Genomic DNA, 14206 nt, shown 5'->3' with positions numbered 1-14206 from the left:
AATTTGAATATCATTTCAGTAGAGTCCTTCACTAACAATCTTAACTACAATAACACCTTGTATAAAATAATAACCATTTATAAAGTAGCCCTTTCACTCACACTTTAGCTTGCTTTATTTTTCTTCAAAACAGTTATTATTACCTCACCCTACCTTAAATTTTGTTTTGAAAACGATGTGTGTGTGTGTGTATGTATGTGTGTGTATGTGTATGTGTGTGTGTGTGTGTGTGTGTGTGTGTGGGGTAGTGGTGGTTGGTAGTGATAGCGGGTAGTGGTAGTGTTTTTCTCCATCATAAGGGTAAAGACTCTATATTTTGTTCACTGTTATATCCTAAGCACTTGGAAGAGTGTTTAGTAGTCACTCAATAAACATGTGTTAAATAATGAATGATTGAGAAGGCATTAGTTCTACTTTATATTTTAAATGTACTTAAAGAAGGTACTACTTTATATTTTAAATGTACTTAAATAATGAGTTAGTCCATATAACTATCCAGGAAAACTTTTTTTTTTTTTTTGAATGGGGTCTTGCTCTGTCACCCAGGCTGGATGGAGTGCAGTGGTGCTATCAAAGCTCACTGTAACATTGAACTCCCAGGTTCAAACAACTCTGGAACCTTAGCCTCTAAAATAGCTTGGAACACAGGCGCAAATCACCATACCAGTCTTTTTTTTTTTTTTTTCATAGAGATGGGGGCCTCAATACATTGCCCAGGCTGGTCTCTCACTCCTGGCTCCAAGCAATCCTCCCTCCTGGGCCTCCTGAGTTACTGGAAATACAGGCATGAGCCACTGCACCCAGCCCATCTTTGCTCTTTTAATATTCACTCTAGCTAAAGGTGCCACTTGTTTTAACCTAGATGAGAACAGCTTCAGGTCAAAAGAAAAAAAAAAGGAGGAAGAGAAGGCTCTTCAAATGTCTTTCACTAAATATCAGTGCCCATTCTATGACTCTAGGCTCCGACCACTGGACCTGGACACAGGGGCCCAGGCTCTGTTGCATCACTGCCTGGGCCTCTGAGTCTAGCAGCCTAATGGCTGGGAATCTGGTACTTTGCCATTTCCTGCAGGACCAATCTGTGACTTGTGGTGTAGCTGCTTTCCCTGAATTTGGTGCTTATTCAAGTAAGTAATTTGAAAGGAAACATCATTAGATCAAGGATTGCATTTGTCTCGATCACCACTGAGGACACCACAGGGGCTGATACGTAGTTGGGGTTCAAAAATTATTTATTATGAATTGGAAGAGGAACGTCAAGCAAAAAAAGACTTTCAAAAAGAGTATGATAAGGTGAGCAAGAATAAAACAAAGAGTAAGAGCAGCAGAGTGGACATACAATAAATCATATATATCTGGAAATTGATAAGTCATATGGAAATCCATTTTGAAGGGATTTTAGGGAGCCCCACAAATTCACAGTCATTAACCTCATCTGGAACCTCAATACCGAAGAGAAAGTTTACGAAGTCTTTCTACTCGGATCAGTCTTGCTATCACCCAAATAATTTCAAACAATTCCCACTTTTATTTGCTCTCCTGTCCATGTAATTCCTCCAGTCTCAGCAAATGATCTTGCCGCCTATCTGACAAAGAAAAACCTCAGTAATAAGAAAGTCTTCATCTGCCTTTTGCAGATCCACAAACTTCTACACACCTGGCCTTCCCTTCTTTTCTCACCAGGCAGAGGAGAGAGACCTGGCCATCATCAGAGGCTAGCAGCTCCCTGCGTAATGCGGGTCCTGCCCAGTATCTCTACCTTCCTGGGAACACATGCTAGTGAGTGTCTACCTTCTTTCCTCCCTCTCTTCCTTTCCACCGTCTCCTTTTCCAGTGTAGACTAAATAGTTTCATTTAAAAGAAGCCTGGCCGGGTGCGGTGGCTCACTCCTGTAATCCTAGCACTTTTAGAGGCCAAGGCGGGCGGATTGCCTGAGCTCAGGAGTTCAAGACCAGTCTGGGCAACATGGTGAAACCCCATCTCTACTAAAAAATACAAAAAACTAGCCGGGCGAGGTGGCGGGCGCCTGTAGTCCCAGCTACTCGGGAGGCTGAGGCAGGAGAATGGCGTGAACCCGGGAGGCGGAGCTTGCAGTGAGCAGAGATTGCGCCACTGCACTCCAGTCTGGGTGACACAGCGAGACTCCGCCTCAAAAAAAAAAAAATTTAGCCAGGTGTGGTGGCATGCGCCTGTAGTCCCAGGTACTTGGGAGACTGAGGCAGGAGAATTGATTGAACCTGGGAGGCGGAGGTTGCAGTGAGCCAAGATTGCGCCACTGCACTCCAGCCTGGGCGACAGAGCAAGACTTTGTCTCAAAACTAAATAAATAAATAAAAATTTAAAAAGCCTAAGCTTGAAGGTTATACCACCTAGCTAATTAATGACTAGAATATTTACAAAGGACAAGGATTTGGAATCACGTGCTATCTGCTTTTTAAATATCCCAACTGACCTTCACTTAAAATTTCCTACTTGCTTATCTTGCATAATTTGTTTTGTCTTTGCTACTATCTTTGCTACCAAAATATTTTAAGTTTTAAATAATGGCGGCTTGTAAGAAGTTGGCCCTTCAGTGGTTTTTTGTTTTGTTTTGTTCTGTTTTATTTCTGTAATCATTGACAATAAGCACTTATTCTTTCTGGAGAAGCTGGCCACTTGTTTATCTGCTGAACTACATTTCTCCTTCAAGGCTTTGTAGTGGAAAGCAAAGATATAAAATACAAGATTAAAGAATGATATCATGGAGTTGCCAAAGAAATCTCTATAGTCCAGGAAGTCCTAGCATGCCTGCTTGGTTGTTTGTTTCCAACTTGAATGAGGTTTGTGAAAAGACAATTAGAATTGTCTTTTTGTTCCAATGGGTTATACAGGAAAGAAACAGGAAATCTTGATGAAAGCTTGGGCTTTACAGGATATTTGTGTGAGCATTTAGCCCATGTGTTTGATGTTTTTCTTTCCACATCTGCACACTTTATGCCTGGATTTTGGCTAAGATACTTTAAAATACTACTTTGCTGTTTTCACTTCATTACAGTTCCTGGCACGATGCTTTCTGTAAGAGAGGGGCTCAAAAATTAAAACTGGAGAAGGAAACTGAGGCCCAGAAGGCACAAGTCCATTCATTTCCTCTGAATGTCAGTCAGTTCCCTCATTATAAAACGTGAGGATTAGACCGGATAAATGCTTTTAAAACTTTTCCACCAAAGTACTCTTAGCAGCAGTGAAAATGAATAGGACCCCCCTGGGGGATGTGAGGGCAGAGCCTGAAGCAGCCTCTGCAAGCTGGAAGTTTCTTTGAAATGTCCTATTTTGTCTTAAAAATTCATGAGAACTTTGCATTTTACAAAACAGGAAAGTCTATGTTTGTTTTAATAGGAATGTTACCTCAATAGTAAAACTACGTTGCTTTCCCACAATCTAACTGAGTGAATGCAACACTCCAAGAAGCATGTACTCAGCCTCAGGAACCCCTAGCACTTGCTCACACTTCCCCCGGGATCACCTTACCTGAGTTGGAGAAGCGAGCACCCAGATGCTCAGCACCTAAATCCCCTCCTGATGTGAAATGCTATCATCATAACACTTACAATTTTACCTTTTAGAGAAAAAAACAAAACAACAGAAAAATGTTCACACTTCCATTTGAATGGCAACTGAGAAAGTAGGCAAGAGTCCTGACATGGGGAAATCCAGCCAGACAGGTACCTAAGTGAATGAGTCAGCGGTGGAATGAGAGAAGTCGGTCTGTCAAGAGGGGCTGGGAACTAATCAGGCAGATGAACAGAAAGTCCCAGAATCTTGGTTCTGGAAGAGACCACTGCAGTAGGACAGCCCCCGGAAGGCACAGTACCCCTCCATAACACTCCAAAAATACACCGCAACCCACTCACACTGGAAACTTACTTTCTCACAAGAAAAACTTGGCCGGGCGCGGTGGCTCACGCCTGTAATCCCAGCACCTTGGGAGGCCGAGGCGGGCGGATCACAAGGTCAGGAGATCGAGACCATGGTGAAACCCTGTCTCTACTAAAAATACAAAAAAAAAATTAGCCGGGCGCGGTGGCGGGCGCCTGTAGTCCCAGCTACTCAGGAGGCTGAGGCAGGAGAATGGCGTGAACCCGGGAGGCGGAGCTTGCAGTGAGCCGAGATCGCGCCACTGCACTCCAGCCTGGGCGACAGAGCGAGACTCTGCCTCAAAAAAAAAAAAAAAAAAGAAAAGAAAAAAGAAAAACTGTTGCACATTTGAAGGAAGAGTTCTTCAGAAAAGAACTACCTTGAAACAATACAAAATATTCCTCACGGTACCATCTATATATGCGTTCAATTTCTGCCCCCTGGAACTCCGTGGGAGTGCATTTAGAGTGGGGTCAAGAGCAGGGCTCTATGAACTGTGTGGGACCCTGGGCCACTTCCTTAAATGGATACTTCAGTTTCTACAACTAGAAGATGAAAACAATAAACAGTGGTAGCTACCTCACAAGATTTCTGTGGGTTAGGTGCAGTGGCTCACACCTGTAATCCCAGCACTTTGGGAGGCAGAGGCGGGCAGATCACCTGACGTCAGGAGTTTGAGACCAGCCTGGCCGACATGGCGAAACCCCATCTCTACTAAAAATACAAAAATTAGCCAGGAGGGGAAGCACACACCTGTAATCCAGCTACTTGGGAGGCTGAGGCAGGAGAATCGCTTGAACCTGAGTGGCGGAGGTTGCAGAGAGCCAAGATTGCACCACTGGCACTCCAGCCTGGGTGACAGAGCGGGACTCTGTCTAAAAAATTATATATATATATATATACACACATAAACTGTGAAGATGGGGAGTGGCTGAATACGTGTAAAGCATGCAGAGTAGTGCCTGGTCCAGGGTAGATCCTAATAACTGTGGGTTTTTAGGATTTTTATCACACAGACCAAGCCCAATGCTCCCTGAAATTCAGACCTTAAATTTACAGAGAGATATGCAATCCTCCCTTTAAATATCCCCTCTGACATAGTTCCAGACCTTTCTATATTCTGAAAACTCTTCTGTGAACATGTTCAAGTTTGTCAGTGGCCTGCTTAAAATGTGGTGACCAAAATCGACCTATTCCTTATGTGACCTGAAACATAAACAATACCTGGGACCGTATCTGCTGGCTCTCTTGTCCCCTGTGTCCCAGGCACCACACTCCCCTTATCTCTGTGGCTCTCTGTCTTCCTTCTACTTTTGCAACTGATTTTCTAAACCAAAGCATGGCATTTTATATTCAACCCCAATAAATGTAATCTTCTTAATTCCAGCCTGTTTAAAGCTGCAGAAAACTCATTTTTTTTTATCCTGCATATTAACTATTCCTCAGAACTCTAAGCATTGGGAAACTATAAACTTTTTTTTTTAATCCCTTATCATCCTCGACTGACTGAGAGACATAAAAATCTCACTTCAGGTTGACACTAATCATTCAGAGATGGCCCTTTGAACTATCACTTAACCACATAAAGGGACCAATATTCGAACCATATTTCCCCAAACTGCCTTCATGCAGACACCGTCAGATGGCTCCATGAAAGCCAGATATATTACATCTACTCCTATTTCCTTATCTACCAGCCTGGCTACCCTGTTCAAAGAAGGAAATGAGCTTAGTTTAATCGGCTTCATTCTTAGTGTACTCATGCTGGCTTGTAGAGCTCACTACTGTATGCCTATCGTTTGTCATGATAAACTTCCACAGGAAAAAATCCGAACAGTTTGTGGAGTGGTCAGGGGAAATACCGTTACAGTTAATAGAATATTCTGCTAAAAAAAAAAGCGAACTAAAAATGTTTGTATATTGTCACATCACTAAATATTCTCCTAAAATGTACTAGTTCATACTCCTGCCTTCATCTTTCCTTAGTGAACTACCACCTGGGATCTACGTTCTCAGCACTGATTCTAATGTATAGGCCTCTAGATATAGAAAGAATAAAAACAGGTGAAATCTGCACTCACCTGAGGTACGCTTGTGTGTGTTTTTTACATTCCTGTTATATACTACATTTGTATCATCTCTTTTTCATGAAAAAAAAAAAGAAAAATTGAGGCAGTGGTATATGGCTTCCATTAATAGTATCAGTTCTTTAAAGAATTCATCAGTATCCCTTACTGTGTTAGTATTATTTTTGATCAAGAAAATACAAAGACAAAAATGTGATAGGTTTTAAAATCTATCATTCTGAGAAAAGCCTTTGAAGTTTAACATGCTTCCAGACAAATTTATATATATTTTTTACATTAAAAGAGTGAAACTGTCACAATGTGGATAATAGGGGGTATACAAAAAAAGAATTCACCATGATTTCATTCTCTAAAAAATAATTAACAACATTGTTTTTATATTTCTGTCTGATTTTTGAGGTTAAGGATAATTGGGTCAGAGGGTGTAAGCACTTTTCATGACTCTTGATAGAAACTGCCAGAATCCTTTCCAAAAAGCCTATAATGCCACTAGCATGTATAAAAGTGCCAATTTCACTAAACTTTTACCGACTTTAGATGGCACATCATGGTTAATTCTAATTTGCATTTTTATTAACACCAAGGCTAAAGATGTTTCTACACAGCTGCGCACTTGATTCATTTCTTATCTCTTTCTTTCCTTTGCCAGGTCACTTATTGGGACATTAATGATTTTCTTATGATTTGTGCTAATTACTATATTTATCTGCTAATTATCTTTATATATTATACATTTATTAATTTTATAAGGAGAGTTACTCTTTGCCTAAGATATCTGCTTCAATTATTTCTTCAATTACTTTTTTAACTCAAAATACTTTTTATTTAGTCAAATGCATTTAAATTTTCCTTCGTGTTTTTTCTTATTGTGTCTGACTTTCAGTCAGTGGTGTGCCAAAACAACTACAACGTAAATGCAAATCAGGTGCTGACATCATTTGGCCACACTTGGTTATAAATTTGTGTCCCATGTGATTATCATCAAAATGAGAATATAATTTTAAAACTCCCACAGAGAATTCTGTTACATCTTATACTCACCCTGTAGTATAATAACCTCTGATTAGCATTTGTGTTACATAAAGAGTTTTAACTTTGGTTTTCCCTTCTCCCCTGTTCCTTCATCAGTTTACGTAGAGAAACTGACATTTTTCTTATTTTTCTTAGTGCTTCTAATATTGTTTTTAATCCAAAAATACCTCAATTATACTTTGTAACTATAGCATAATAAAAAGTAACATTCATTGCCCTTCCTTAATATTTTTATTTACATTTGATTAATAATTACCTCTGTTTCCCTCCCTCTTACCACCCCTTACTCCTCAATTCCAGCCTCCGATTCTTCACATAGTTTTCTAAACCTAGTTTTTAAAACCAGTTTCCAAGCAACTTCCTCCCATTACTAAAGTTGTGGAAAACATCCTCCATGGCTCTTTAGATAAAAGTGTATTTCAGGAGAAATACATATTTTTAATTTGGCATGTGTTAGAATGACTTTCAGTTGCCATCACATATTAATCGGAAATTAACTACTTCATTTTTATATAAAAGCATTTTTTAAAAAATCTGAGAGAATAACTCCATTGCACTGGCTTTTGCAGTTAGAAAGTCTGAAGTTATCCATACTTTGGCACTGTTGAAAATAATGTGTCAGCTCTATCTTCTATCTTTTCTTGTCTTTTAGGCTTTTCATTTATTGGTTATTTTTTACATTGCATATAAATTGTTTGAATTTATTTTCTATTTCATTAATCCAAATTTATTACCCACTTAAAATGCTATAGAATACAATACAGACCAGGCACGGTGGCTCATGCCTGTAATCCCAGCACTTTGGGAGGCTAAGGTAAGAGGACTGCTCGAGCCCAGGAGTTAAAGGTTGCAGTGAGCCATAATCGCACCACTGCACTCCTGCCTGGGAGAGACAGCAAGACCCCATCTCTAAGAAAAAAAAAAGAATATAATATAAATGCTCCAAAATATTTATTCCATTGTATTGTTTCTTAGCATTCATAATTTTAATGTTTTACTTATCCAAGTAATGTATAACATGCTCATTATGAAATTTGAAGTAAAAAAGGTTATTTAGAGCATACAATGAAAGTCTCAATTTATCATAACCCTAACCCATAATTCCAGGCCAATTCCATAGTCATGTATAATCTTACAGAATTTTTTCACTGAATTTACATATCTAACTTTGAGACACATATGTTTTAATTTTACATCAATGGGATCATAATATACAAAGTGTTCTAAGAAGTGCTTTATTCCCCTCACCAACATGTCTTAGAAATCTGCATATGTTGGCACCTTCAGATTTATATCAATCTTTTTTTTTTTTTTTTTGAGACAGAGTCTCGCTCTGTTGCCCAGGCTGGAGTGCAGTGGCGCGATCTCGGCTCACTGCAAGCTCCGCCTCCCAGGTTCACGCCATTCTCCTGCCTCAGCCTCCTGAGTAGCTGGGACTACAGGCGCCCGCCACCACGCCCGGCTAATTTTTTGTATTTTTAGTAGAGACAGGGTTTCACCATGGTCTCGATCTCCTGACCTTGTGATCCTCCCGCCTTGGCCTCCCAAAGTGCTGCGATTACAGGCATAAGCCACTGCGCCCAGCCTATATCAATCTTTTTAATAAGTATATTGTATTCCACAGTAGGTATTTAGCATTATTTATTTATTTATTTATTTTTGAGACAGAGTCTCGCTCTGTCAAATCCAGGCTGGAGTGCAGTAGTGCCACTTTGGCTCACTGCAGACTCCACCTCCTAGGTTCACACCATTCTCCTGCCTCAGCCTCCCGAGTAGCTGGGACTAGAGGCACGTGCCACCAAGCCCGGCTAATTTTTTGCATTTTTAGTAGAGACGGTGTTTCGCTGTGTTAGCCAGGATGGTCTCGATCTCCTGACCTTGTGATCTGCCTGCCTCGGCCTCCCAAACAAAGTGCTGGGATTACAGTTGTGAGCCACCACGACTGGCCAGCATAATTTATTTAATCATTCATTTTATTTACAACTTTTTTCAATATTACAAATAATCCTCCCAAAACATGTATGAACGTGCATCTTTTTGCACATGTATAAAAATTTCTATAGGATAGGTTCTAAGAAATAAAATGTTGGGATTAAAATCTATATGAATTAGTTTTTTTGGAACAGAACATATATATCCTATATATGAATATGTAAATATAAAGTATACATATTCATATGCGCATGTGTCTGTATATGTGCACACATGATTTTTAAAAATAAAATGGTAAACATCATCTTCTAATAAAAAGTAACAGGTCCTTGCCGCATCCCACTCCTGCACTGGTGGCAACTCTTTTAAAACATGCCTGTGCTCCTTTCTCTGGTGATGACTTCCCTACCTCTACACAATATGCTACATAGCTCTCTCTTAATTTACCAAAGCTAGACACTCCTTATAGGTTTTCTACTAGGACAAATGGGGATTTAGCTCATTTACACTCCCTCGCTCCTCTCTCCCACTCTTGTCACCATTTTACTAGTTACTCCATTCCTTTCAGTGCCTCCAGTGGTCAACCCTGTAATGAGGAATATACTAAAACCTCTGTGTTTTGTTTCATTACATGGGCAGCTGCTCAAATCCACACTTCACGATAATACCTCAGTGCTCTCACCCTTCCCTTCCCAGGCCCTCCATCCCTTTCTTCCACTTCCATACCTATACCATCTTAACCTTTACTGTTACAATAGCAAGGCTGGTGCTATGGTTTGGCTGTGTCCCAACCCAAATCTCACCTTGAATTGTAATAATCCCCATGTGTGAAGGGCGGGACCAGGTGGAGATAATTAAATCATGGGGGCAGTTTCCCCCATATTGTTCTCGTGTTAGTAAGTAAGTCTCACAAGATCTGATGGTTTTATAAACGGGAGTTCCCCTGCACAAGCTCTCTTGCCTGCCACCATATAAAAGGTGACTTTGCTTCTCCTTTGCCTTCTGCCATGATTGTGAGGCCTCCTCAGCCATGTGGAACTGTGAGTCCATTAAACCTCTTTCCTTTATAAATTACCAGGTCTCGGGTATGTCTTTATTAGCCATGTGGGAACAGACTAATACAGTTGGTAACATCTATGCCCTGTTCTGTAACCCTAAGCTAGTTTTTAAAGTTGAAAACAATAAATGTCATCTAATTATTGTGTCTATGTACATATTGTTCAATGATGAATATTTTGTCTGCCAAGACTACATTTCCTTTTTTATTGGTCCTGTGTCATAACACCTGTGCTGCTTGATAAAGAATGTACCTTTAAAACCCAGTTCCAGCATTTTCTACGTTTTTATATTTTCTAAGTTTGCAGTTGTAGTCAGCATGGTAAACTGTTTTATGCTAACCCCATTTGATGGTCTTCTCTGTGATGCTCCTTCCAGGCGGAGGATTACCACCAGGGAGGCCATGTTTGCTTTGGCCAATAAAATGTGAGTAAACTTACTTCTGGGTCAATGTTAGAAGCCAGCAGATGCTCAAAATATTTCCTTTTCCATTTCCCATAGCAATGTTCCAGATAGTTCCTTCTAAAAACTGGACTCAAGATGACATGACATGGGTCAGAGCTGCAGTCAGTCCTCAAAGGACACATGACATAAGTATGAAATAAGCCTTTTTTGTTCTAAGCCATTGAGGGTTAGGATCATGTTTACCAAAGCAAAACCAAGCTAAAAATTAATAGTAATTTTAAGTATTCTGGGAATAAGCAGAAATATATTTTTAAAAGAAGAAAATAAAACTTTGTATTACTAAGTAAGAGGCAGAGCACTGAGGACAAAATCTCAACTCCTTACACATCCTGGTCCTAACCTCCCTCTTCCCCTTCATCTCCCACAGCAGGAACCTTTCTCCCCATACTCTGGCTAACCTGGTCTTCATCATCAGTTGTCTTCCTTGAACACTCCCAGCTTGCTCTCTTCTCAGGATCTTTGAATGTGCTGTTCCCTCAGACTGGAATACTATTTCTCCAGAGCTCATGGCTGGCTCCTTCCTGTTCTAAAAACAGCTGTGCTAGTTTTTAGAACTCAGCACAAATATCAGGGTTTCCCTGATCAGTTATTCAAGGCTGGTAACCCCCTTCCCACCCTCCACCTGGCAAAGGCTATAAAGGTACCATTTTTTCTTCTACATAAGTCACTCTTCAGGCCGGGTGTGGTGGCTCACACCTGTAATCCCAGCATTTTGGCAGGCCGAGGTGGGCAGATCACCTGAAATCAGGAGTTCAAGACTAGCCTGGCCAACATGGTAAAACTCCGTCTCTACTAAAATTACAAAAATTAGCCAGGCGTGGTGGCGTGTGCCTGTAATCCCAGCTACTCGGGAGGCTGAGGCAGGAGAATCGCTTGAACCCAGGAGGTAGCAGTTGCAGCGAGCCAAGATGGCACCACTGCACTCCAGCCTGGGTGAGAGAGTGAGACTCCATATCAAAAAAAATAATAATAATAATATAACTCACTCTTCAAAATTATTTCACTTTTTAATTTGTAGACTGAGTAGTCACCAAAAAGCAAACTCCATGAAAGAGGAGGCATGCTCTCTGTTGCTGTTCTCCCTCATACCAGGGAGAGCACCTGGCACATAGTAAGTACTCAACCGTATTTCTCAAATTAATGGAGGTTTAACTAGTGCTCTGACAGGACAGAAGAATTACTGAGATTATTAGGATGCTTGTTCCCACCCAGATCTCATGTTGAAATGGAATCCCCAGTGTTGGAGGTGGTGGATCATGGGGTGGAAGGTGTTTGAATCATGGGAGCGGATCCCTCATGAATGGCTTGGGCCATCCCCTTGGTGATAAGTGAGCTCTCACTCTGAGTTCACGAGTGATCTGGTCATTTAAAAGTGTACAGCACCTCCTCGCTTCTCTCTCTGTCTCGCTGGTTCACTCGCTGGCTCCTGCTTTTGCCATGTAAGGTGCCTGCTTCTGCTTCCTTCTGCCTTGATTGGCAGCTTCCTGAGGCCTCTCCAGAAACAGAGGCCACTATGCTTTCTGTACAACCTGCACAACTGTGAGCCAATCAAACCTCTTTTCTTATAAATTACCCAGTCTCATCAATTACAATCGATGTTTCAATCAAACATTCAGATAAAACTGTCAGAATAAACTTCAGTGGAGTGTTAAAATTCTGTTTACAGATTTTATTGAAACAAACATTATTTTAAATATATTGGTAATAACAGCTCTTAGTCACATTTTCATTATGCAGATATTTTGTGATAGCAATTTTTAAAAGAGAAATTATACACGTATTTGAAAAATTTAATGACAGCATCAAAATGAAAGACCAACCTGTTGTTCATACCGCTGTCTGATGTCCTCCAGTTGCCATAAAAACTCCTTTGATTGTTTTTCACGAAGAGATTTTGATCTAGTTAGATCTGCCTCCACTTTTTCCATCTATAAAATTTAAAAATCAAATATTAATTTTTTAAACAAAAAAAGTGTTCCATGTTTTTGTAATTTGTCCATTTGTTTAAACAGCAGATTTTAAACACCTCACCAATAATAATGATGAATTTAAAGATATTAAAATAGAGACATTTATCAATTTATCTTAATACATTTTAATTATTTAAGGAGATAAATTAAATTGGTATATAATTGGCTAAATTCTAAAATTACAACAATAATGTAGTGAAAATATAATTTAGCATGTTCTAATATTTATTCAACATAATTTAATGAAGCCCTTGGTATGTGCTGAATGAGATAAAATATTTCCAAATCATATCTCTGATAGGAGACTTATATCTTGAATATATAAATAACTCTTATAGCCCAATAATAAATGGATAATTAAACTCAATTTTAAAATGGGCAAAAAGCCTGAATAGATATTTCTCCAAAAAGATATACAAAAGGCAAAAAAGCATATGAAAAGATGCTCAACATCACTGTCTTTAAGCAACTACAAATTAAAACAAGAATGACATATCACTTCATGCCCCAAAGAATAGCAATAATAAAAAAAGACAAATAGTAACAAGTATTGGTGAAGATGTAGAGAAGTCAGAACCTTCAACACTGCTGCTGGGAATCTAAAATGGTATAGACATGCTGGAAGACAGTCTGTCTGACAATTCCTCGAAATGTTAAATAGAGTTACCATGTGTCCCAGTAGTTTCACTCCAAGGTAAGAAATGAGAACATATACATCCACACAAAACTTTGTCTACAAATGTTTACAGTAGCCTTATTCATAACATCCAAAAAGAGGAAACCACCCAAATATCCATCAGTTGATAAATGAATAAACAAAATGTGGTATATTCTTAGAGTAGAATATTATTCAAACATAAAAAGGAAAGAAGGATTAATACATGTACTTTGGGAGGCTGAGGCAGGAGGATTGCTTGAGCTCAGGAGTCCGAGACCAGTGTAGGCAACATAGTGAGACTGTGTCTCTACAAAAAAGAAACAAATCAGCCGAGCATGGTGGCACACGCCAATAGCCTCAGCTATTCGAGAGGCTAAGGCAGCAGGATTGCTTAAGCCCCAGAGGTTGTAGCTGCAGTGAGCCATGCCTGCCCCACTACATTCCAGCCTGGGAAAAAGAATAAGATCCTGTCTCAAAACAAAAATTAATTAAAAATAGAAAAAAAAATTAACACATGTTATAACATGGATGAGCCTTGACAGCATTAAGCTAAGTGTCACAACAGACCACACACTGTAGGATTCAATTTATATTAAATTTCCAGAATCGGCAAATGCATAGAAACAGAAAACAGATTAGTGGTTGCCTAGGGTGAGATGGCGATCTGAGAGGGTAACTGCTAAAGGATATGGTGTTTCTTTTGGGGAAGACGAACATTTTCTAAAATTGACCGTGATGATGGCTACATAACATCCTGAATACAATTTTAAAAACCACTGAATTGTACACACGAGTGAATTGTTGGTATATGAATTTTATCTCAACAAAGCTGTTATTAAAAAAGAAAATGGAAAAAGGAAAAGTCAAAGATTCCACCACACCCAAGAGGCCTCACTTAATCCAATCCCAGTGACCTCTCACAGCTCATCTTTACTGCTCTATCCCCCCACCACCACCACCACAGTCCACCTACCTGCTGCCCAGGCCTATAATGTGTCAGAAGTGCTCTCACCTCGGGGCCAGGAGGTTCTGCCTGATAGTCATACAGCACTTTCTCAAAGTATTGGGGCTTTGTTAGCATCACCTTTGTACCGAGACCTCCCAGACCACTC

General features: G+C 39.8%; 1 protein-coding gene across 11 annotated transcripts in view; it reads right to left on the bottom strand.

The window, feature by feature from the left end:
• CEP112 (centrosomal protein 112) overlaps positions 1–14206 on the bottom strand; it is a 564728-nt gene that overhangs the window by 285249 nt on the left and 265273 nt on the right. For all 11 annotated transcript variants that reach the window (XR_004430727.1, XM_033183912.1, XM_033183914.1 and 8 more), the window contains one exon: positions 12287–12394. Coding sequence is in view for 10 of the 11 variants with exons in the window: in XM_033183912.1 (XP_033039803.1) it covers positions 12287–12394 (108 nt within the window). In the remaining variant the exon portion in view is untranslated. The remainder of the gene's footprint in view (positions 1–12286; positions 12395–14206) is intronic.

This window comes from Trachypithecus francoisi, unplaced genomic scaffold, assembly GCF_009764315.1.
Source record: "Trachypithecus francoisi isolate TF-2019V2 unplaced genomic scaffold, Tfra_2.0 Lachesis_group20, whole genome shotgun sequence".
Taxonomy (NCBI): Eukaryota; Metazoa; Chordata; class Mammalia; order Primates; family Cercopithecidae; genus Trachypithecus; species Trachypithecus francoisi.
Note: the sequence above shows the minus strand (reverse complement) of the source record. Positions and strands in the feature narration are given on the sequence as shown.